Genomic DNA, 25,401 nt, shown 5'->3' with positions numbered 1-25,401 from the left:
TGCCTGCATCAGCCCTTCCCCAGCTCCAGCCATGCCGACAGCTCTAGGAACGGGTAATGCCTGGGTACAGACCCCTGCCCTGAAGGGGGAGAGGGCAGAGAGAAACACAGAATGGCTCAATCCCCAGCCTCAGCCCCACGGTGACTGTCCTGGTGAGCAGGGTCCCACCAGATGCTTTGCTCACCCACAGAGCTCGGCTACCACAGGGACTTTAAGGGGTTAAATCTGCATTGGGATCACCCCCCGCCCCCCCCCGGCCCTGAGAGGAGTTTGCCTTCCTGAAAGGTTTCACTGTAAAGCCGGTATTAGGTGCTGCCAGAGTAGTGGGCAAAGAGCAGGGCCCTGGGGCGGGGGGAGCTAGAAACAGCCACACTCCAAGGCGCTAGGCCAAGCAGAATCCCCTCATACCAGGGCCGGAAACACCCCAGCAGCCTCCTGAACTGCCCATCAGCTTGAATCCGAAGTTGCTCCCCAGGGCCAGATGTTCCTCTCCCTCCTGTGGGCTTTGCCCCCCGTGTCGCCAGCCGTGAGAGGAGAGCGCTGAGGTGGCCAGCCCCGTCCCCAGGGGCAGTGACTGCCGGTTCTGATGAGCCTCAGCGAGCTCAGACAAGCCCGCCCGTGTTACGGGAGGGAACCAGCAGCCCCGGCTGCTCCCAGCCACACAGCCTCTCTGCCGCGGGAGGGATACGAGTGTGCGCACACACGCCTGTGATCCACAGGCTGAGCGAGAGGCAAAGGGGGGGGCTGAGCAGCTGCTGGGAGGAACAGGGGCATGGTCTATCCTCCCCCCTCCCACCCCCACAAAGCCTGCCGCGCCGGCCCATGCCAGGAGCCGCACGATCCATTAGCCAAGCTGTAAATTAAACATTGTGGCTACCTGCCTGCAGCAGCAACGGCTTGTGGGCAGGTTCCCCAGTGGCCACGCTGCTTTTTTCTCGGCCTGTATTTCCACAGAGCAGGCAGGCGCTGGCTGCTCCAGAGACGCCCGCGGGGTAGACGGCAGCACCCGCCTTAACCCTTCTTGCTTTATGTCCCACTTCCTCCGCTCTTGGGCGCCATGCTCTCTTCCTGGCAGCGGCCCCGCAGAGTCCTGAGCGAGAGGTGGCCTGGACACAGCCCCTGGGAGTCCCTTCCCTGCTCTCTGAGTCCGCTCCCTCCCAGCACCGGTTCCTGGGATTCCTGGAGACACATGTCCCCCCGCGGAGAACAGCTCTGAGCTGAACAGCTCTCTTAGGGCCCAATCCGCAGACTCTCGCTGACCTCCGGGGGCGTTGGAGGAACTCAGGCAGTGCTGGGTGCTAGGCCGAGGCCTGGATGGAGTAACACAAACCAGCCCCCATCCACTTCCCTCCCCGCCTATACACACACCCCAGCCATCTCCTTCCAGCACGACATCCCTTCCCTCCCCCCAGCACCTGGCAGACCCTGTTCCATGGCTAGCAACTCTGTGTGGGTTAGGGGCTGAAACAGAGAGTGTGTGTGTGGGTGGGGGGCTGAGATGCATGAACTAGGCCCCAGGTCCTACCTAGAGGGGATGAAGACACCATGAAAGCAGCGGTGACCTACCAGGGCTAGTGGGCACAGTGGGACGCCCCAGCTGGCATGAAGCATCATGCAGCGCTCTGCACACCGAGAAGAAAGTCAGTGGGAGCAGCGCCACAGGGCGGACAAGAGACACGAGGCCTCGGGAGGGGTCTTACCTGCTTGAGCGGCAGCAGCATGAACTCCTCCGTCTTGGACACCTCCACGAAGTGCTGGAGGACGTACTTGTGGGCGGACTTGAGCAGGTCGCTGCAGGAGTGCGTGTCGGCGAAGCCCCGGATGCCCAGGCAGTTGGACGGGTCCAGCTGACTCAGCAGGAACTTGCAGCAGGCGTCCCGCACGCCGTTGAGCTGGAGGAGGCTGGCGGCTGGAAGCAGCGTCTGCGGGCAGACAGCCAAGTGTCTGGGGCTGCAGCCCACCACTTCCATCACTGCTTCCCACGGAGACAGTACCAGCATCCCCTCCTCCTCAAGCAGGGACCTATGCTTTCCCCACAGAGACAGGGCCAGCTGTCAAGAGATGCCCTGGCCTGGGAGAGCCCTGGGATACAGTTACTAGGAGAACAGCTAAGATCTAGCATCCAGAGTGGGCCAAGCACATCCCACAGAGAGTCCCATTGACCCACTCTCGGACAGTTTCCTCTGTGGCTTTGCACCTGTATGTGGCTGGCCGGCTTTCTCAGCTACAGAACGCAGCAGGGCCCTTCACCCCCCAGGCGACAAGCGGCAAAAGTGCCTATGGAAAGCTTCCCATTAACCTCAATGGGCCTGGAAGAGGTTAAAAGAGGCAGGGTGGAGTGGCGGCTCCCAAACACAGGGCTGAACCACCCGCAGCTCTGCAATGGGTCCCTCCCCCGGCAGGCTACGAGAAACAGCTCCATCCTTTCTCACCAGCAGCTTGGTCCCTATAAAATGAATCAGCAGCCACAGAGCGGCTGCCGGCTATTTTAGATGAGTGCCCCAAATTCTACTCTTCGTGCCAAGCTGGAGCGAGGCTGCAGGAGGGACGCCCCATCCCTTGCAGACCCTCACGAATATGGCATGGGATGGGGTAGAGGAGGGTCACGTGAGGCCAGCCCAGGGAGCAGAATTTGGAAACAAGCGAGAACAACAACAACAGGTTCCGTGGCCAGCTGTCTCGTTCTTTCCCGAGAAGGCCCCTGGGCTGCGTGATTCCGTTACAAAGAGATGAAGACTCAGGGACCAGAGGGGAAACGCGAGTCTGAGAGAAAAGGCAAAGCTGACGGAGATTCGGATTTTCTCCCCTCCCCCGCCCCCAAATCAGTATAAATTTAATATAAAGCTTTTGCAAGTTTTTCATTCTGAAAAACAAACAGACTCATTCCTGGCAAGAGAGGGCTGCAAAGATCTTTGTGGTTTTGAATTGGGGGAAGAAGAAAAAGGACAGTCATTTTGTTTGATGTCAAGGAGTAGCAAAACGTAAGGGATCGCAGCCCCCTCCACCTCCCATACACAGCTACAAAGGCTGGTGCAAGACTTTGTAGACAACTAACTTTTCAGTTCTGCCTACGTAGGCCAGGCTGCACCTATGCTAGATGTCTCCACTAAGGCACATCCCACGCTCACGGTCAAGCGGCTGATCTGACCTGAGCTGCCCTTCATGATTCTGAGTATCCGGAGCATCAGATCCAAGGCTGAGAACAACAACTGACCTTCAGCCCAGTTGCTTTGTTATTTGGTTGCCCAGGGCTACAGGACAATAGGATTTTTCCAGCCCTTGTAAAGAAACTCCCCCAAAGCCCCACCCAGAGGGAGAAGCTGAAACAGGCTCGGTTCCAGACCAAGCAGCTGGAGAGTGACCGAAGGGCGGACGATGAGGACAAGCACCTGCAGCTCACTCTGAAATCAGCGACAGCTGTAAGCATTCGGTGCCTCTCAGTATTCGGTCCAGTTGTTGGGGCAGCCGTTCCCAGAACGAGCGATAGGCTGAAGCAATCGCAAGCACTTTGCCTCTGGGCTCAGGGAAAGGAGGAACTCCATTCCCATCCACAACCACAATCAGGCACAAGACACTGTCTTGGTGCCAAAGTTTGAAGGTCACGAATCAGGTCCCTCAGGATGGGTCTTTAGTCCTCTCTGAAGGGCAGAAGGGCAGAGAGATGTGGGGGGAGACTCCTACCTGCACATTCCCTTCACCCACCACGATCTCCGCAGTGTAGGCATATTGCACCAGCTGATCCAGGGCCTGTGGGTCTATGTCGTGCAGCGTCACATGAGTCTGGCGGCTTTCGCTCATCTCATCTGTGGGGACACACGTAAAACTCCAGTGAGGCCCAGCCGGACAGGCACACGGCCTAAGGGCAGTCTCGGCCGTGTGTGGAACAAGCCAATGATTCTGAACAAAGCAACAGTTTCCCCAGGTATATTACTGGGACCCCCAGCCATCGATTCTTGGGGCTTCTCCCCTCCCACCTTTACCTGGGGATCCCTCACCAATTACTTAGGGCTTCTCTGTGTCAGCTTTAATTGAAGACCCCTGCTCACCGATTCCTTGGGGCCTCTCCCTTGCCTTTAAATCAGAGGTTCCTCCACCCCTCTCTCAGAATTTCCTCCTGGCATCTCTCGCTTGCCGTTAACTGGAGTCCTCTCTCCACCTTGTCTTAAAACTAGACCTTGAGCTGCGGACAGGCTAGCGTCAGCTCTGACATTCCCCACCACCTGTGCTCCTAGGTCATCAAAAACTAAAAAGCCTGGAGCTTAGTTAAGACCACGTGAGGTCTAGATTAGACCCCAATCCCCGTTCCCCTCTCCCTCCTTGTTCATATCACTGGACTGACCGCCATTTCCCCTTGGCGTCAGCAAGAGGGGGATGGGGCCCCCAGCCTGCAGGAGATGTCTTTGGAAACCCAAACTTCCAGCCTTTTTATCTGTGGCGGGTTGGGGATGGAAGGCCTGGTGAGGGAAGTGGGTTTGAGTGGGGGAAGGGTTTGCTGCTGCAAGAGGGGGAGGTGGGTTGAGAGGCAGGTCCGAGAGAGTGGGAGAAGGAGGGGGTTTGTGGTCTGGAGCTCTGCAGGCCCGCAGGGAAGGACAAGAGGGAATGGGGAGAAAGTGGGCTCCTGGGAAGAGTTGGATACTTGCTTGTGAACATGGCGTGGAAGTAGGGGCTGCAGGAGGCCAGCACCACCTTGTGGGCCTTGATCTCCTTGGTGCCCACGTGCAGCACGATGTCGCACAGCAGGCCCCGCTGCCGCATGCGGTTCATGCACACGAAGGCGTCGTGGTAGTGACGCTTGGAATTGTGGGAGATGCTGTGGCCGTCCCGGTTGAGGAGCTGCATGCCGCCCTCCATGGCTGCAGGGCGACGGCAGGCACTCGGTTCTCAGCTGGGCCCCTTCTGGGTCACTGCAGGGGAAAGCCAGGGAGGTCAGCGAAGGAGGAACAACTGAGGGTCAGCCACTTCCTCAAGGCCCACACCAAACCATACACTCCCTGGCTCCCTAGCAGAACAAGCCTGCTCAAAGCCACCCCAGGAGGAGAGCTTCCCTCATACCAGGTCCCCTGCAATGGGCCCCACAGGGAGGAAAACGCCTTCCTGCCCCCAAACTTTGCAGTGAATTCTCATGAGCAAGAATCACCCTAGAGAAGCATCCAATGCCACAGAGGAACTGAGACACCACGGGAGTGCCAAAAGCTGTGGACACCAGGGCAAAGACCCCGTCACTTGCAATGGTCCAACTGAGGGCAGGACATAACCCCCTGGGTGTAATTAAAATCAGGGCAATATTCTGTTGGAGCCGTGGCTAGAAACGTACACAGGAGCTTTTCCTTGAAGTTATAGCCAGATATCTTATCCAGGTCAGTCTAACAATGCACATTTCCAAGCTACACCAGCGTAGGCATTAAGTTTGCACTGCTGCCTTTTCCCTTTACCATAGCACGCCAGCTCTGCATTGGTCAGACACAGCTTAATTAAAAGACCCAGGATATTAAAACAAAGACAAGACTAAAAAACTGAATGATAAAAAAAAATACCCCATGTTCCCTGTATCATTCTCAGTGTTGTAGATTATGAAATAGTCCATGGGACTCAGAGGACCTGGGTTCTATTCCTGGCTCTGTGTGGCTTTGGACAAATCATTGCCTCTTCTGTGCCTCAGTTTCCCTCTCCACCAGTTGCCTCTTCAGAGTGTAAACTCTTTGGAGCAGGAGTTGTGTCTTACTATGCTTTTCTACAGCACCTTGCACAATGGGGACCCTGGTCTATGGCAACAGAAATAATTCATCACCATGCAGCTGGAGAAGAAGCTGCCACTCCATTCCACTGATACAAGCTCTTTGCTCTTTTCAAAATATGGCACTAATACTAGTCAGTTGCAGTTTAAATAGTCAGTCTGTCCTTTTCGATTTCTGGTCACTTCTCCCGCAGAACCTGGGGCCATCCTGCAACCCAGTTTGGGAAAGGAGCCCTCTCTCCTTTGAAATTCTTCAGATTTCTTTGAAAAGAATAAAGACCAATGCTCGATTTCCCTCCACACGTCGTATGCAGTCTGTCCAATCAGTACGGTGCGTGTCCAACCCCCACCCCAGAGCCCCCCAGCCTTTTCATATCCTGACGTAGCTCTGCTGGGGACCAAACTGGGGTGCTCACACACTCAGACATGGGTCAGACCTATTGTTCCTACATGCGGCTGAGGAGGGGGTCCTTTGTACTCTGGCTAACATCCCCAGGTTATCTCCCTTTATATAGAGGAGCCCATTTGGGATAACAATACAGCACATCAGTTAATCATATAGCCCATATAGGTGTGGGAGAAGAATTTTCCCTATGGTGGGTAATGCTTCCTACATCGGCTTGATCCCATTGGGCTGCCTGGGACTTCGGAGACGCTAAGCGCTGCTAGACTGACGTCAGAGATTTGAACACACACACACACACACACTCTCACTCTCTCTCTCTCTCTCCCAGCCCAACAACTTGCTGTTTGGCTACAGCAGAGCTAAGGAGACCGATCGTCCTGGAGACCAACCACGGCCTCAGTCAAGGTTTTGGAAATTCTTTTTGGCAAATGACTTTGGATTTTTTGCAGGCAGGGCATGGGGATGGGGTGTCATGCCAAGCCCGCTTTACCCACACTCAGTAGTGTCTTTGAACAACATTGGTGTAGTTGCTTCACCAAGAAAAATCCCCCCTGGATGGGGTCACGAGAGCACGCCACAGACATACCCTTTGAATTTCAAGAGTAAGAATTACATGTTGCACCACCCCTAATCCCCATCATCCCTAGTGAATCTGGGGGGGAGGGGTTCCCTATTTGAGGGATGTGGGAAAGAAAGGTATTTGTTTCTGCTAAGACATTTCCTTCTTCGATTGCCATGCTGATCAGGCCACATGTGTCTAAGCCGCCTGCCATGTTTTGAAAGGTGTTTGACAGGCTTTTAGATTCTCACTGCAAGCAGCAGCCAAAGAAAAAGAAAAAAAACCCCAAAAACAGAGAAAGCGCGAGACAGGAAGAGGAAGGAAAAAGGCAACTTTTAAAAATCATTAGCCACGTTCTGATCAATCCATCTGCCCCCGCATTCCTGCAGCGAGAGTCTCCCCAGCCTCTGTCTCCTGCACCACACCTACACGCCACCGACCACAAGGAGTTTAAAAATAGAACTCCCCCATGCAGCAGTTGCTCAGCCATGAAGACATTGATTTATTTATTTTTAGCAGCACATAATGTACCAGGATTGGGGCGGGGGTTGATGGGGGGGTACAATAACATGCAGGAGAGAAACCTGCAATGCCCTCTGGTACTTCGATTACACAGAGGAAGGAGAGAAATTTCAGACTCTCACCCCATCGTCTCCGGTGAAGGCTCACAGACAAAGGACAAAAGCAAAAAAACAAAAACCAAAAAAACTCTGATGTTTCTAGCGATGGGTGCGTGTGGGGGGAGTACAGGACACCATCATGCCCTTGAAAGGGGGAAATGCATCGGATGATCAAATAGACCTTCTCCATCTGTAGCTCCTGGGAGCCCAAACACTGATCACGAGAGTCCTTAGTGAAGCTGCAATATGCATCATACGCACCAGGCATGTTAATTAACGTGGGTAAAGCGCTGGGCTGAAAGGCGGCGTGGTGAATGCGAGGTATAATTATTACCCCCTCAGGCTGGGATCAAGGACTGTTTTATTGTATTGGACGGGCTTTGCAATAATTGCTTTAGTCCCCTCCCCAGGTGCAATCTCCTGAAGACAAACCCCCAGGCTCCCTTGAGAGATCCGTGCGCCTCCTGAAGCTAGTTTACCTTCTTAATATGCCACCAGGCGCGCTTTTGCCCATTACAATTTTAGGCATGCTCCAGTTCTAATTGGAATCGCTCGCCTGCTCCTCCCCCCATCTCGCCAGCAGATGTGGTGGAGGAAGGGGTTACATGAAAAGAGAGAGATGTAGGAAACAAATGGACACAAAGATCTCTCCTTGCGCTCTCCTGAGCTTGCAGCAAGAGCCCCGTAGTGCCAGGCATGCCTTGGCTGAAATTGGAGGCTGGGGCTTGGGGGGGGCTTTAGAATTTAGAAAACAGGGCTGGAAGTCCGGACTCCTGGGTTCCATTGCCAGCTCTGCCCCTGAGTCGCTGCCCAGCCTTGGGGAAGTGACTTACCTGTCTGTAAAATGGGGAGAACGATACCCTCTTTGCAAAGAGCTTGGCGGTCAGGGGACTGGAGGCGCTAGACATTACCCTGCGCAGCTTTCCCTGGCTAGGGCTTGCGGAGCAGCTGTATCCAAACACCCTCTAGGCACCTCCTGGGGGTGTTCACCCCCCACACTGCCACCACATAAACATGCTGCATCCGGCATACCCAGCGAGGGAGGAACGGGAGAGTGAATGCACCAAGCCACAAGCACACTAGATCCCTGGGGGATACCCCTCCCAGCTAGGGTTCCCAGCCTGGTGACAGAGGGGCCATTCTCAGAGTATCATGTGTAGGGGCCAGTCCCTTCCCTGGGCTTCCCCCCCTTACGCTTTACATGGGGGGTTCTGACTGGTGACTGAATTGCCAGCCTGCCTCGAGCACAGAGCCCTCCTTTCCTTACTAGAGGCAACATTAGCCATCAGTGATTGACAGGAACAGGGGGGCTGCCAGCCGATTGGGGAGGAGTCCCAGAGAAGCAGACCCAGCACTAGTTTTGTAATGCCATAAGGGGACACGGGTCACGAACAGGGCAGTGGAACATGCAGAGAGACCACAGCAGCAGCCAAAGGTGTCAACTCGCCCCCCTCCCCGCATCCCATTCCTGCTGGGAAGGTGGAGCACGGGCAGCTAATGGATCATCAGATAAAAGGAAACCAGGTACTTTTAAAACTGCATTATTGAGAGGCCCTGGAACCGCAGGTTCAAACCTCCTCATGGCCAGCGAGGCCTCCCAGCCCTTCCTCAGCAGAAAAACAGAGTTCAGTGCAGTTTACTAAGTGAGGTGTTTGGGGATGGGTCTTTAAAAACATCCTGTGGTCTTGTCTTGCCCTGGGGTCCTTGCACAACACTTCACTGTTGCCCTGTGTACTGGATATTGATTGCCACTCTCAGTATCTCCAACTCCAGCGGCTTGAAAATGACTCAGCCCCTCCAGTAAGGAATGATTTTGGGCAAGTTCTCTGGCCTGTTCTATGCAGGAGATCTCAGGGACTGGCACCGGTTCACGGACCGGTCATTGAGAAACACTGGACTAGATGAGCACAATGGTCTCTTCTGGGCTTGGAATCCACGAATCGAAAATCATGTTTTTTAAGCAAATCTCACAAGAGCGTTTTGGTTCTGTTTCTTTGCCTACAGGTGTCTGAGCCTGCAGGGGGCACTCGACTCACAAGCTTCTCTGCAACCCTAAAAGCTCAAAACATATATATATATATATATAAAGTAAGCTGAGATTCTCAGGATATAGACAAACCACCAACCATCACAAGAGTAGGGATAAAATCAGAAGGGCTGGCAAACACTGCACTCTCCCCTCCATAGGCCGCTGCATTTCACTGGCCTTGTACGTATATCATTGGTAGACTGGCTGGGGATGGTTCCTATAGGCATGCAGAGTCACCCAGTCAGATTGCTATGGGGTTGTACGTTAGGCCAGGTTGCTTGCAACACGAGACAACGCACAGCATTCCCCACCAGCAGATGTCAGGCTCTGAAGAAAGGAAACATGAAACACGGCATCACCTGGGGCAGGGCTGCTCAGGTGACCCGAATGGTTCCTGCAGAAGGTAGGCGTTTAGTTTAAGGGCTTGGCTACATGGGGAGGCTCAGGGAAGTGACTTAAGGCAAATCAGCTGAAGGGGTGAAGTCAATGCCCATAAGTTAAAGCACGTTATTCTCCCCTGCATGGATGCTCTCACTCAGAAGTAAACTGACCTCAGTTCACTGTAACTCAGTCCTCAAAGACAACCCTGGGAAAGCGAACAGGTACAGTGCTGTCTGTCCCATCTCACCCAGTTGACAGACTAAACAACCGCTCCAGGGTGGGAGCCAACCCTTCCCTCTTGATGGAGAATTGTCACTAGTCAACATTAAAATGTTAAAGCTGCTAAGTATCCCACAGCCAGTTGTTTGAGCAGAGCCATCGGGATGGCGGGTGGAGCACCATCCCTGGCTGTAGCTAACAACCGGAAATCTAGTTTTATCTGTTCTTTATCAATAAGTCTCCAAGAAATCCACCGGCAGCTCACACACGGCTTAGTTTGTGTCAGCTGAGTGCATTAGACACCCCAGGGGCTCCTTGCATCCCTCCATACACTGGATGCCACCTCCCATCCCCATCTATTTCAAGAACACCCCACAACTGCCCCCTGCCAGGGGCTCTGTTCCTCCCATTCCTTGTGTACGAGGGTCCGGCATTCTCTCTGCCATGCCAGGGGTTCTGCGTTCAAGGGCTTGTCTACATGGGGATACTCAGGAAAGTTAAAGGTGAATCAGCGGAAGGTGTGAAACAACCGATTATCTCCCAGTACAGCCATGCCACCCCCACACAGTCTGATGGTTAACACAGCAAGGGCCATTAGAGATAGAGAAGGAATATCTAGACAGGTGTTCATACAAGGTCTGATGGAGAACAAAAGCAAACCCTTGCCAGTCACCATGACGACAAGCTGAAGATGAGCAGCTGAAGATCAGAGGCCACTATAATGGGCTCTAATTGGGCCCCCTGGTTAGCAGTCTCCATGGAGAGGCTAAAGAACAAAGACCATAGAGATTGGGCTCCCCCATTCCTAGAGGCGGTCGCACCAAGTCAGAATTCATGCATGCTGCACTGCCGTGCCTTGTGCTGCAGATACAGGGCCCGATCCTGTTCGCACTGCTGCCCCTTTGCCTTCAATGGGTGTGAGTTCCCGTCCGTAGAAAGAGGCAGAGAAACAAGGGAATCTTCGCTCTGCCCCTGCTTGCGCTGCGAGCACAGAGAGGGATCCAGTTCCTAGCAGCACTCTCCGCTGAGGTGCCAGCACTAAAACCGTACAAGGGAAAACCTCACGCTCAGGAAGTGAAGGTCTGTCAGCCCCACTGAGAGGGAACGAACAGGGAACAGTGCCTGGATCAGGAGAGAGAGCGAGCCAGTCTCCTGAACAAACGGGGAGAAACAAGCCTGTTCTTGTTGAGCGCGCAGACGTTGGGCTGCACGTGTCACACGTCAGCTCGCATACATTCAGCGGCCGATGAATATTAATATCTTAGGTTACGATTGGAAAAAAAAAACAACAACAAAAAACAGAGGGTGACCGTGCACAACGGCTCGGTTAATGAATGCAAATGATCCTGACCCAAAGGGAGGGCTGTTCTCTTGAACAAAAAGCATGTTTTGGAGGGTGTGAATGGAAACATCCTGAGCTGTGAACAGGGCCCAGAGGGTCAGTCCCCCAGAAAAAGGCTCCGGGGTTGCCCTTCAAACAGACGGGCCTGGGAGAACTGGCTTCCATTGGGTCTGCAATCCTGGCTACCTTGCCAGCTGGGAGCTCTGAAACGCTCTGCACAGGATGCCTCTTTGCAAGAACCAGGGTGTCGGGGGACTCCCGGGTGGCTGCTGGGTAGAAGGTCACATTCCCTCCAGCTGACGTACCCAACATTCAACTTTTGTGCTTCCTCAAGTAACCTGTCATGTGGAGCGATGCTACGGCTGGGCCATACACAGGTTTGAGTCTGCTAATGGACCGAGATCTTTAGCTCACGGAGTAAAGGCCGGGGATCTTAGAGCCAGAGATCCGGCCTCCCGCAGCATCTCTCCACTCGTACGTTGCCTTTGAATCAGCACCACTCCACAGCACTACTGGAGAAGACCATTGCTGGGTTTCACTCCCAGTGGGAAGCAGAAGGAAAAGGGTTAACAAAAGAGCCCGCCAGGATGCACAATATACTTCACTTGCACCACAGCTCAGAGAGCGCAGTGGTGTCTTCTCCTTGGCAGTACAGCTCCCTGTCCATCTCGGCTTCCTGGTTCCAACTCACCAGTGAGAGTCTTATACTAGCCCTAAAAACCATGCATCAGATTTGTGGCTGACAAGAGGCCAAAACCCAAGGCCACTTCTGCACCAGTGAAAGCACTGAAATTTCAGTATCCAGTCAGCTGCAAGGAGTGGGAGGAGCAGGAAGAAACGCAGAGAGGGGGCAATCTGAATCCTCATCAGCCTGACTTGGTTGGGTTCCCCCCCGACCACTGTGCACTGGTGTGGACAACTTCACAAGGGGCAGGGTTAATCTGGCTCTGACACGGCGTCTATGGCTGCACCATTGCTATTAGCTAGTGGTGTTTTAAGGACATATCCCCCCCGCTAGTGCGGGGAAAATGAGCTCCCCTCCCGGCCTGCACACACACACACACACACCGCAGGGATTTTACCCCTCAGGAATTGCTCACTGTCACTGAAGAAGCCAGGCAAATATCACCAGGGCGAAGCAGGCATGGAGAATGCCCTCAGCACGGCGCTCCCCCACTGGGGCAGCTGGCCAGCGTCTCACGCCACTCGAGAATTGGGATGACATGCAGGCCTGGTCCCCTGGGGGCAGCCAGCTCCTCAGTGACGCGCCAGCTCCGAAGGCTCGGAGGCGATCCAGCTGCATTTAAAGAGAGGAGCCCGGAAGCAGGAGAAGTCTAGCATGTGGCTGGTAGGCTGAGCTTCAAGGTGCAGCGGGGGCCAGACATGCAGAGTCGCTCCCGTCCCCTCCCCAGCAGCTCCCCAAACACAGGCTGAGGAGAGGGAACAAGAGGAAGAGAAGGGTGGATGCAGGCACTGGGGGAAAGTGGCTCTCTCAGTGCTGAGTTTGGGAAGGTGATGGGTCTGTATTTTGTAGCAGTTTGCAGGCTATTACCTAGCAGTGACAGCCAAATCTAGCTAAAGGTACTTATATGCCCCCCCTCCCCATTGCGGTCGTATTAAAGCACCTCAATCTTTATTGTATTCATCCTCACACCACCCCGGGAGGCTATTACCCTCATTGTACAGATGGGAAACAGAGGCACAGAGCAGCTAAATGGCTTGCCCAAGGTCACCCAGGAAGCCTGTGCCAGAGCAAGGACTTGAATTTGGGTCTCCCAAGTGCTAGGCTAGTGGCCTGACCATTGGGCAGAGATACAGACTACACCATCTCCCACCTGTCTCTGCAGCAGGGCCCTACGAAGAGTCCGACTTTTGTTTCCCTTCCCCCACTACCCCACAAGGCTGTGCAACAGTTCCTGAAGGGGACCGCAGTCAGCCAGATCTAGGGAAGTACGGAAGGGAGTAGGAAGTAGATCCTTCCCATTCCCGAGTCATGGGGTGGGAGGATGGGGGTGGGAGGGACGAAGAAGCGGCAAGAGATCACATGGCCTGTTCCCAACCCCCCCACAGCAATGAGACTTTTTCTGCTCACACACGTAACGAGCTTGTCCTCCCCCCGTTTCACCACCTCGGTGTGACACTGCACCTGGTTTTCAAGCCAGGCTCTGTGCTGCGCTGCTTGCAACAGAACAGGTCTAATGAGTCTCCATAGAGGCCCGGATCTTGCCTTCTAGCCAGTGTCCTCGTGGCACTCAGCACTGCAGAATGGGAGCACACGCCCGTACATGGCACATGAGCAGGGAACACGATGCCATCGTGCTCTGGTGCACACGGAGGTTATGCGTGGGCACCAGCAAGGTCAAGCACTAGGCGCACCCTCCTCACCGAGATGCAGAGTCTCATGCTTCTTCTGCAGCTGCTTCCTTGCTTGTAAGTGCATGGAGTAGCAAAAGGAGAGGACAGTTTGGGCAGAAAAGGGACGTGTCCAAGGAGGCATGGGCTCAGGCAAGCTCATTAGGTGCTTAGTTCTGGCCTCCCTCTTTTGGTCACCTGCCTAGGAAACTTCATTATGAGCGTGTGAGAGCGTGCCAGGCTCAGGTGCAGAGCTATTCTGTGGACTCACCCTAGCAACCAGACCAAGTGGGTCTCATTAGCTCCAACTCAGGAGGATAAAAGGCAGACTCACGAGGGAGGATTTCTCCCCAGAGGAACGCCGCTCCTTAAGACATCCCAGGAGGAAGCATAAAGTTGATGGCCTTGATCCTGCAATTGGATGCATGTCAGCAGACCTTGTACCCACAGAGATGGACTTGGGTCCTGATTCTGCCATCAGGTAAGCACAGCCCTGCCTTAAAGGGTTAATTAAATTAAGAACAGGAAAATGGCGTGTCTGGGCAAAAACCAGTGTGTCTACATGAGCTGCAGCAGGATCAGGGTAGGGAACTCACCCATGTCCACAGGGCTCCACAGGTTGGGATTAAACATATATGTAAACATAAAGCTATTTGGTGCAGGGACCATGTTCTTCTTGTATTTGTGCAGCCCCTGTTATTGACTGGGGCACTGCTAGAAAATAGTAATGAAGACTTGTTTTTTTTCCCTGTTTAAACATTTTTTATATGTTGAATGCAGTTAAATGCTTTCCCCATTTCCTCTTTTAAAAAGATGCTAATCATTAGCCCTGTCCTAAGGACTTTGGGGGCATTTGTACTGTTCTAGGGAAAACTCAATTCAAAATCCTCAATTTTTGGCATGTGCGTGTGTGTGAATTGCACACAAATGCCCCCCCCCCCTTTTTTTTTTTTGAGGACACAGATAGGGTTAGAAGTTGTCCTCTGTGTCACACTGGGGCAGAACACAAACAGAGGACACAGTCCCCAGGAACAATCAATCATGAGGCATACATCACCCCACTGACAGCATAACAATAGGCTCTGTTGTTCTTTTGCACAACATTGCCAGAAATACAGCATGTGCAAATACATCAATAAAACAAACCGGATCCCCGGTGTGCCTGAAAATTCGCACCCCTCTCGCCTTCCTTTTGAAGAGCAGCATTGCCAAGCGGTTGCATCAAATTAACACAGGTCCAAGCGAGGGTGGCCACCTGTGCAGTATTGTAAGTGTCCCTCATTTTGTGCCCAACGTCCAACAGCCTAGATCCAAGAAGGAGCTACTAAGGAACACGAGAGCAGATGAGATGTTTGCAAGCAATAATAAATTCTAAGGCCCTTCCTCTTGGTATTCCAGGGCCCCAAAGGACCAGACTCTGATATAAAGGGATGGTTTTGAACCATCACCAAGACACGATGAGATTCTGCCCCTTAAAAATAAGCATGATCCCATACTTTCCACACACTTATCCTTCATATCCCTGGAATGCTGGTAGGCACCCTAGTGCATACAGCAGCTCAAATTCTCACCACCCTGTTATACAGGCAAAACACACGAATAGTGGCCACAAAAGTCCATGTGCCGGTATTCTGGCAGAGCTAGAGCGCGGCACAAGGGGCCTATCGGAAAAGGACATTTCCTGTGGAATTGCAACCTCCCATCCCCATTTCCTAGGAGCTTGTTGCACGGCTAACCTCCCAGCGAAGCAAATCCGGCGCTGTAACAGCCCATTGATTTCTTCAGCTCAGCACAGCTAGAAGCCAGACGACACAGCAGAGAGCAGCAGGAGGGAAGATCAAGTGTGCTTGGGAAGGTGGCACTCAAAAGGAAACACCAGTTCTGCCCTGCAGATGCCACAGATTAGCACAGTTCCTTACTGACAGACGTAAATATGTCGGGACAGGAAGAGTCAACGTTGACTCCCGGAGGAAGGGGAGCTCAGCATCCCCATCTCACGATTTCCCTCCTCACCCGCAGGGAGGGAGAACAGAAGGAGAAAGCACACAGCTCCCGCTCCCCGAGCCAGCCAGCAACAGAAGCCAAAAGACTGAAGTACATGTTGCGTCTGTCATGGCCTCCTGCTGCCAAACAGCAGATCCCAGCACATAGACACGTCCTCTGCAGCAAGACCCAGCGAGCTCCCACCACGTGCATAAGCCTCTACTACAACCTGGCCTAAAACATCATTGAAAAATGCCTCTTCTCTTGTGTACCTTTCCCCAAAGCGCATCCGCCATCTGCAGGCCACCAGGACCCAATCCACAGAGTATCTATAATTCTCCTTGACCGAGCTGCTTCTTTCTGCTCCCAAGATCACACACACACACACACACACACACACACACAAACACAGCGCCTGCTGATCAGCAGCATTAATCAGCTCTTAGACTTGCCTAGAGCCAATGTGGGGTGCAACAGATAGTGCGTCTCGCTTGTGCGAGTCGGCTCTAGCTCCCAGCTCTCCCGATACGATTTTATGAATTAGACATAACGACGTGCATTGAATCCTCCTGTCTAGACATCGGCAAGGCAGTGACAGGCTGCCAGGGAGTATGTGTAGCTTTGGGGGTGGAACGCACACAATCGCCAGCTCTGTAGCATGCAGAGATTGTGGTGGCTGCAGGCGGGGCATAGGGATTGGCACACTGGCTGTTTGGCCCAGGTCAGTATTATTGTTTTAACAACCTTCATCGGGGCTTCGGGAGCCTGCTCTGGTGGGTGGGGAGGTTTGGTGCCTTTCTTTATTTAAAGCGTTTCCTCCCATGTGCCTGTATTTTTTAAAAGAAGTGCTAATTTAGGGCTGGACCAGGCCTAGGGCAACCCCTTAAGGGGGATGGTGGGAGTGCCAGACCAGAGCTTTAGCAGCATCTGCACCTGGGCTATGGAACTCTTGCTCCTGCGAGAGATAAGGGGCTACAGGCCTCACCGTGTTAGGAGCTAAATGCAAAAGCCGAGTCTTTGGCTTGATTTCCCCACCCCTCCCCAGTACGTTCTTCACACAAACTCCTCCAAATCCAGTTCTTTCACCTCCAGAGAGGCAGTGTAAATACACTGGGGAGGCGCTCAGCTCCTGCGGCAAGGGGAGTCAGATGTACCCAACAGACGGGGTGCCTCCAGGCCTGGATCTTCCCAACCCTGTGCAGAAGTGAGGGGGAGGAGGAGATCCTTCCTCCGCTCTAGCCCTAAGCAAGCTAAGGACTGAGATCCAGTAACCAGTTACCATGGCCACTCCTTATTAGAGCGGGGACGAAGACCTCACAGGAGGCAACATGATCCCATGTACCCATCTCAGGGAAGTATCAATTCCACGGAGGAAGACATCACTCTCCTCCCCCAGGTGTGGTGCTGCCAGCTGTTCTGCTCCACAGGCCACTTACTCCTCAGCAGTATTCCAATATCTCAAGGAGAGAATATGTCCATTGAGGATGGGTAGGAAAACCTTGTGTGTACGTTGTCACTACAAACGAAAGCCACAATGCTGTGGCCTCAAGCACTGGACTAGAACTCAAAAGACTTGGCTTTTATTCCTGGCTCGGCCACTGGCCTGCTGGGTGACTTTGGCTGGGCAAGTCACTGTACCGCTCTGTGCCTCAGTTTCCCCATCTGTAAAATGGGGATAATGATACTGCTCTCTTTTGTGACGTGCTGGGTATTATTATTACAACCATGTCCACATGGAATCCTGAGGCTCATACAGGGATCCGCCTGCATGGATGCGGTTGCAAGGTTAGGACTAATCCTGTAGCAGTGGACTCTTGGGGCCAGATTTTCCGAAGGGCTCAGCCAACAGGGAGCCCATTGGGTGCTGAGGTCTTTTGAAGATCTGGCTCATCATGTTCAACATCAAACCAGCCCATTAAAGGCCCAGACACTAAACTAAGCCTTTTCTCTCTACCTCTTTATGAAATGTCAATGTACAGTACCGAACACACAGGCTGTCAAATAACAGGACATGCTGATGAATGTACAAAAACAGAGGGTCAAGTTCTGCTTTCCCCGGCACTGGAAGGGCTAGAGTGGGAGCACTTTTACCCCACCCTGTGCACTTGCCTGGAGGCAGCAGGAGTCCATCAATTGGAAGGCCCAGGGGAGCACTAGGGTAGGTAGAGGGCCTGCTCGGCTGCTTTCAGTGGTCCTGTCTTTCCTTCACTTCTGTCCAAGTGATGCAGTGTGGTGCTGGCTCTAGGATTATGCTGTCCTTGCATAATAACATTAAGGACAGTAGCCTCACTACAGCCAAACTGAGGCTCATGCACAGTCCTCACCTGCCTCTGCTGGGACTCTCTTTCATACGAGCCAGAGGAAGTTTTACCTTTAGTTGAAAATATTCGTTTTTTGTATTACAGCCGCCCCAGATGCCCCATCGCCCCGGGTGCTGTACAAACACAGGCAGTCCCAACCCCAAACGAAACAGACAAGACAAATGACAGGTGGGAGGAGAAAGAGGGCCAGAGAACTGAAGGGACTCACCCAAGGTCACACAGCAGCTCAGCAAGGAATAGAACCCAGATCTTCCGACTCCCAGCTTCACTCCCAGCTCCCCAAGGTGGAGGACAAAATTAAGTGGGGACAATGGACAGCCATGGGTTCCTTCTGAGCGTCACAGTCTGGGATACCAAGCTAGGCCTTTAAAAAGAGAGAGATGCTAGAATGGTCTTTACCCGAGCTGTTGTGATGACAAAAAGATATATTATTTACGCAGGAGGCTGTGTGACAGAGCTACCTATCCCAGAAATCCTTTGCAGGTCACGGATCACTCACCAGCCAGGATATAAGGAGTTTTTACACTTTCCTGGGCATGGTAGAAATATTCATGAACCATTTTCAGCAAGACAAAAAAATCCCCAAAGCTGCTCCACCAGTTCAGAGCCTCAGCACCCTCCTCCACTGAATTACGCCCCCTTTGAACGAATGTAGCAATGGGTGTTTGTAGTAAGGGCTGGTGCAGAGAGGAGCCCTTGCAGCCCCCCCAGCAGCCAAAAGTGATGCAGAGCATGATGGGCCATTAGTATTCCTGTGCTCTCAAAGTAATACCAGCTCCAGTAGGACCCATGGACTACAAACATAGATCCCTGAACAGAGGGTGCAGGCACCACTTCGGTCCACTCCAACTGACTTCCCCTGCCAGTTCCTGACCAGGAGTAAGTCATACCCACTTTGCTGTCACCTGGCTTCATGGTTTGGTCAGAAATCGCGACAGGAATATCATCTTAGAATCTGCTTTCAGTGACAGAGACAGAGCTTGGTGTCACCAATACTTGGACAAAGCAGCCCAAAAGTATTTCACAGCCTCTCCATCTTACTTCATATGCATGAAGGAGGGAAATTCATGGGCGCCTACATGCAAGAACCTTTAGAGAGGAGCAGCAATTGTCCCATCACTCCCTTCCAGGACATCACAAACCCATTCTGCCCACCCTCACTAGACTACACAGGCGAGTCAACACCTTGCAGACATCAAGGGTGGAAGTGGTGGATAGATCATATCAAATCAACGTGGACGTTTTAGCTGTGTCCATGGCTAGAAGGGAATGTCACCCACCAATATCCATTGTCTCCATTCCACAGCCAGATGGGCAGAGATCACGGGCAACCCACAAAATCCAAGCAGAGCAATTCAGCCACAACTGTGTCTTTCCCTGGCAGCAATGATTGCTGCCCAGAGATGGTTTCTTGGGGAAGGATCTATCCGCCACTCAAGGGCAGCTGGCAGATTATTTCTCATCGAAGAGGCATGAATGATCAAAGTGGGCCCAGAGTTTCTGCACTGGCCTTAACCTGCCAGAAAGGACACAGGTCTATTTTGCAAGTGGCTGACCGCCATACTGTCTATCAACCCCACACCTTGGTGAGCAAGGCCATCCAGCAGCTATTGTGCATTTCTTCCCTCCAGTGCCCCTAAGAACAGCCTGGGTTCCACCGACCTTATCTGAAAGCCAACAGCTCCTCGGAGCGGTGATGCTCTACTCGGTTACCGAGCTGAGGCAGTCTGGATGAATCAGACTGCTCGCTACTTGGGACTGGTTCCGCCAGTCTAGATGTCACAGCGGCAGCGGGAGATTCTCTCCTCCACTTCAAAGGCAGCCACAGCAGGGGAACAGGAAAATCCTCTTTGGTGCAACTGATCGGGCTTGGAGGGTCTCCCCCCAGCAGTACTCCTACCTTTGCTGTTTCAACTGCTTGGCACAGTGGGGAATATCAAGACTAACATGATGGCAGTTTTCATCTCTCACATTGTAGAGTTAATAGGAATGGAATTGTAAGAACACCTAGAAAGTTGAAAACTTCCCCTCTGCGCCCCCAAATCTCATGAGGCTTCAGCTCAGAGTATTTTTTTAATGAGTTATATAAAAATGATGAAAAACAAGTCCTATTTAGGACTGAGATGCTTAACTATAGCAGCACAGAGAAAGGCACTGCGATACTGACAGACAGCAACCCGAGCCTGCTAAAGCAGACCAGCTATTTCAAACCCAGGACTTTTTAAAATAACTTGCCTGGATCAGCTATACACAGGGGAATAAAATGGATTTTAAACCCCACCATGTAAGTGTTAGGGTCCTGTTGGTCGTGAGACACAAAGGCAGGTTTAATCAGAACTTAAATTTTAATGTTTCCTTACAACATTTCACTGGACGAATGGCATCATGTTACCTTAGGGCACTCCATATGTAATCCCAACCCTCTATCAACTTGCAAACAAATTCACTAGCTTTATGGTGTGGAAGTTACATATTTTTGCCATATCAGTCCTAGTGTAAAAAACGATCCTTTAAGAGGGACATCACACACACAGCAAATTCACTAGAGACTCTCCCGCTAGCCAGGAGAAAGTGCCTGGTTCATCAGAAGCTATATATGGCCCTAATTTCTGCAGTGCTATGGGAAGGAGCGCTTCCCACTTACACAATTCAGCAAAAAAAAAAAAACCCCAACCAAATCCCACTTGGCACACAGCTCATTTTTGCAACCAGAATTGATGACAGTAGTAAGACAGGGCACAACTTCTCAAGGAGAAATTGTGACTCTTCATGCCCCCTTTAAAAAAAAAATGTTCTTGTTACTAACAGAATATGAGGGGCAGAAATGCATGGTAGGGAAAGGGGATGCTTTGGATTATTTTTTCTTTACATTCCCCTTTCCCACCTTCATAGACTCTCCTTGCTCGGTCATACTTACAGATATAGGTGCAGGGAGATGGCTCATAACTAATCTCTAGCGCCCGGGTCTCCTAGGAAGATGCTGTGTGTGTGTGTGTGTTGTCCCCCGCTGCTAATTCTTCAGGACCACCCAGCAGCCCCTCTCTCGCTCCAGGCTGTGCCACGGGAGGCAGCAGGTTTAAGATGGTCCGAGGGCCTCCAGCTCCCGATTCCTTTGTCCTGAGCCCCCCAAATTCTACAGGGCTGAAATTGACGCAAATGTAAACCAACCAGGTGCAGGCAAGACTTTTAAGGCCGCTCCGCCTACTTCCCCAATCTTCCCCAGCAGAGAGTTGGGTACGACGCGTTTGCCCTCTCTTTTCAAACCACAGTCACAGCAAAGGGCGTTGTGTAGTGCCGGGGGGGAGCGGGGAGCCTGCCCTTACCCATCCCAGGTGTGCAGGGGCAGCTTCACGGTGGGAAAGAGGCTTGGGGGAGTTCCTCCTTAAAAAGCCGGTCTCCTGGAGGGTGCAGTACTGCAGCCTTTTAGCCACTGTAGTCGGGGGGGGCAGAGGAATTTTAAACTGCCCTGGACCCTCCCCACGGCTCGCGCCCCCCCCCCGAAAGGCTTTTGCAAACATGCAATATATGTCATATACACAAGACTTCAAACCCGGCAAGTCCCGATTTGAATCCCGCCGCCAGGTCTGGAAGCAGCCGCGCTCCACAAGGAAGTCACCTGAAATAACCCCGCCGAGCCGAGCCGTGCGTTCGCTAACATGCAGACTGGCAAGACATCAGGGTCGGTCCGTCCGCCTCGCCCACCAGAGCTCAGCCTTGCAGGCTCCACACCAGCCCGTGCCTGGTCTGATGCCTATCCCACCACCAGCAACAGACAAACAACGGTCTGCAAAAGGGATGGATGGCCCGGCTATGTTGCAAGGCAAGCTCCTGGGGGGCTGGGAGGGAGGGGAATCATAGCGGACCTGGGGGGGGGGTGCACTGCACTATACCGCATCACCCTGCAAACGGAGTTAATCGCAGGACACCGGCTGCATGCATGATGGAGACAGGAGACTGCAACAAGGATGTGTGGCTCTGCAGTGAGTCCACCTTAAATCTCCCTCCCCATTGCTCAGTCCCCAATGTCTCGCGCCCCTTGCGTGCAAAAAATAATAAAGACCCTTTCCCAGAGCACACTCACCCAAGTGAAACTTGTGGGGGGGCTAGGCGCTAGCGCTGGCTTGTTCAGACAGGACGGTATCCCAGTGGCTTAGCTAAGCCATAGTTGCACTCAGTTCACGGGTTCAAATCCCCCCTTCGCCCTCCCCTTTGCCTATGTCACAAAGGGGCTTCCTTTTCTCCCCAGTGCACCTTTCTAAGCTGTGTCTGGAGCAATAACAGCTCTTTCCGTGTAAAGTCGCCGCCTGCTCCTGAATTGCAACCCTATATACCGTAGTAGGGCTGTATGGTCTGACTCTAGCTAGACCTTCCCTTTCATTGCTGTGTTGGAGGCGTCGGTCAGCGTTACTACAAATCCTAATAGAAAAGTGGCACGTTCTTTAAAAAAAAAAAATCTTCTAAAATAATTAATATCAGGGCTGGCAAACTGGGAACAGGTTGGATGAGGGAGATTCTTTTAACAAAGGGGTGAGATTTGAAAGTGTCCCATTGCAACAGACACACAACCCCCTTCACAATGAGGGAAGTACTTAAAAACAAACAAACAAACAAAAAGCAACCTGTAAAATTGATCCAACATCACTGGAACCTTCCTCCACAGGAATGCAATTTGTCTGTAAGGCCCCGAAGAGGATAGACTACTGTGGAGCCCCATTGAATCCAACAGACTCACATGAATTGCGGCCTAAGGGATTCATATAAGTTCTTGCAGTATTGCAATCTTTATATGTGTGTCTGTAAATACAGAGAGAAATAGATGTTAGCATTATAAAATAGGTGTGAGAGAAATTTTAATACTCAAGAACATACATTAAATATTAAACGATATGTGTTGTAGAAAATGTGAGATAGATAGTATTTTGGTATTAAATTATAAATATTCCATCTTGAAACACGTTTGCTCTGAGCACTTTTAAAAAACTCACCTTCCTATCAAAACAAAACACTCCATTGCGCACTATTCGCCCCCTAGGTAGAGGGTAAGAGAGAAGGAACCACATGTGAGTGAAAGTTGCTCAGTGTGTAAGAACCTATGTAGAATAGAATAGAATAGATCTCTTTGCGCTGATATAGTGATGGATACCCAGAGATATCATAGAGAGAGTTCTATAAAGATCAAGTCAACATTTTCCAAAATAATTTGTTACTTGGGTGCCCAACTTGAGGCACTTTAAAGGGGCCTGATTTTCACAAAGTGCTGACCACCAGGCCCCTAGGAGGAGTTTCAGGCTGGGCACCTACATACCCTAAATCACTAGTCACTTATGCAAATCCGGCCTATCACCTGATATCTTTAAAAAGCAATGTGCTTCAAGGTTTGGTGTTTGCTGTTTAATACTGAAATCCCGGTCTCTATATCAGTAGAAACAACAAGGAGTCTGGTGGCACCTTAAAGTCTAACAGTCTGGTGGCACCTTACCAGATTTATCTGGGCATAATAAATCTATTAGTCTTTAAGGTGCCACTGGACTCCTTGTTGTTTTTGTGGATACAGACTAACACGGCTCCCCCCCGCCCCCCCGATACTTGATACTATAACAGTAGAGAGACTCAGAGCTCAAAAAACAAGCATACCTCCAGTTTTAATCAGTGCTTGTTCTGTGGTGGAGAGGTCCATCAACGGCAATTAGCCAAGATGGTCAGGGTGGCAACCCCATGAACTGAGTGCAACCCTAAGTCTCTGAGAGCACGTCTACACTCAAAACACTGCACTGGTGAAGAAGAGCTTCTCCCATCAGCGTAGATACTCCATGAGAGACTTAACGGGAGAATCCCTCCCATGGACATAGCGCTGTCTACACTAGGGCCAATTTACCTGCCTAGCTCAGGGGTGTGGATTTTTCACACGCCAGAGCGACATAGTTCTACTGACTTAATTTCCTAGTATAGACCTGGCCTGGCTGGCGGCCAGAAACTGGGAGTGGATGACGGAGGATGGATCCCTGAAATAATTCCCTGTTCTGTTCATTCTCTCTAAAGCATCTGGCCCCGACCGCTGTCGGAAGACAGGACACTGAGCTAGATGGAGCACTGATCTGACCCAGTATGGTCCTGCTGTTGTTCCTCTTGAGTGTAACAGAGAGAGAGAGCTCCCCACCCCCTCAATCACAATCTGCCGAGCCTGCAACCGCAGCTGTTGACATCCGCCCTACCGCGTGGCGATTCTGCACGCTCATCTTCGTGAACCAAGGCATCAATCCTCCCCCTTGGCCGCTGCATTGTGGGAGAGGCCGGGCGCCGGGCCGCACGTTGCAGCGCCATGGCGGCTGGAGGCAGGAGGTGAGTGCGGCGCGCGGGCGGGGGCGCGGGGCCCAGGGGTCGCAGGCACGTGCGCGGGGGCTGCAGCTTGCGCTGGCTGTGCTGTAAGGGGAGGGGGGGCTGAGAGCCAGCGCTGGGCATGAGCCAAGCGGTTGTTTAGGGCCCCGAGCAGCTGGGGAGGGGGGAGCCCTATTAATGATTAGTATGTGTTGGGGGGGGGTCCAAAATATTCCTGCTTAGGCCCCCCCATGGGCTAGCACCCGCACTGGCTGGGCGGGGGGGACGACACTTCTCTCTCTAGCTGCTCTAACCCTAAGGGAGTCTGCTCAATGCAATAGCCAGGGACTCCCCTCTGGGGGGGCCTTGGGGGAGGGGTGCCCCACAAGGGAGACACCCCCCCCCCCGGCTGCCCCCTTAGGCTGTGTAGGGCGGGCTGGGGGGAGGGGTGTATGGGAAAGGGCCTGTGTTGGGGGAAGGGAAGAGTGATTTTTGCATTTATAGTTCCTAGCCAGGCTTTGGGCCAGGGAAGGGGTGTCCAGAGCTGGGGGGCCGGATGAAGCCCCCTAAGGGCCTAACTGCAAAACTCGCCGTTGGATGGGGACCATCCCGTCAGTTTGTGGGTGCTCAGCTCGGGATCCAGCTGTATCAGCTAGTAAGATATTTGGGGTGAAAGGTGCAACGCGCATGGCAGGTTTTATTTGCTTCTGGGTCGGGGTCACTGAGAGCCTGGAGCTGGGGGCACCGCTTATGAATATTGCATACTGGCATCGTTTATTAGCAATAGTAATAGTAATTGTGATAGGGCCCTGGGGCACCAGTCACAGATCAGGGCCATGACCTGTACAAACACAGCGGTCGGAAGTTTAAATTTCTATCCAATCGCCTCTCTTCAAACCGGAATTTCTAAAGGTGATGTCCCCTGAAAAGGGAGCAGCAATTAAAAAGATATTTATCTTCTCATCCCTAATGAGTATTTCTGTATGTTTTGCAAAACAGCATGTGGCATGGGCTGTAAAAGAGACTTGCGCAGTTAACTTTTGTTAAAGTGTGTTGTTATAAACTCATTATTAAGTCAACAGGCTGTTCATCTTATAATTCCTCTTCCTGGTTGAAATAAAACGTGGGGAGGCTTTAAAT

The 25,401-nt window shown here is 52.3% G+C and overlaps 2 protein-coding genes across 3 annotated transcripts in view; one reads left to right on the top strand and one right to left on the bottom strand.

Moving 5' to 3' along the window:
• Positions 1–22,105, bottom strand: part of KLHL17 (kelch like family member 17) — a 36,017-nt gene extending 13,912 nt beyond the window's left edge. The window contains exons 1-6 of one of the 2 annotated variants that reach the window (XM_054008855.1): positions 22,028–22,073; positions 20,864–21,087; positions 18,155–18,310; positions 4,641–4,904; positions 3,682–3,803; positions 1,701–1,922 (exon numbers count right to left, since the gene is read on the bottom strand). In XM_054008855.1, coding sequence (XP_053864830.1) covers positions 1,701–1,922; positions 3,682–3,803; positions 4,641–4,851 — 555 coding nt within the window. In that variant the 5' untranslated portion in view covers positions 4,852–4,904; positions 18,155–18,310; positions 20,864–21,087; positions 22,028–22,073. Of the gene's footprint in view, positions 1–1,700; positions 1,923–3,681; positions 3,804–4,640; positions 4,905–18,154; positions 18,311–20,863; positions 21,088–22,027 lie in introns of both variants that reach the window. The other variant, XM_054008856.1, reaches the window with a different exon arrangement.
• A 2,098-nt stretch (positions 22,106–24,203) lies between these two features.
• NOC2L (NOC2 like nucleolar associated transcriptional repressor) overlaps positions 24,204–25,401 on the top strand; it is an 83,720-nt gene continuing 82,522 nt past the window's right edge. The window contains exon 1 of the mRNA XM_054009062.1: positions 24,204–24,285. Within this exon, the coding sequence (XP_053865037.1) occupies positions 24,266–24,285 (20 nt within the window). The 5' untranslated portion in view covers positions 24,204–24,265. The remainder of the gene's footprint in view (positions 24,286–25,401) is intronic.

Source organism: Malaclemys terrapin, chromosome 19 (genome assembly GCF_027887155.1).
Source record: "Malaclemys terrapin pileata isolate rMalTer1 chromosome 19, rMalTer1.hap1, whole genome shotgun sequence".
NCBI classification, from domain to species: domain Eukaryota; kingdom Metazoa; phylum Chordata; order Testudines; family Emydidae; genus Malaclemys; species Malaclemys terrapin.
This window is presented reverse-complemented; position numbering and strand designations above follow the sequence as displayed.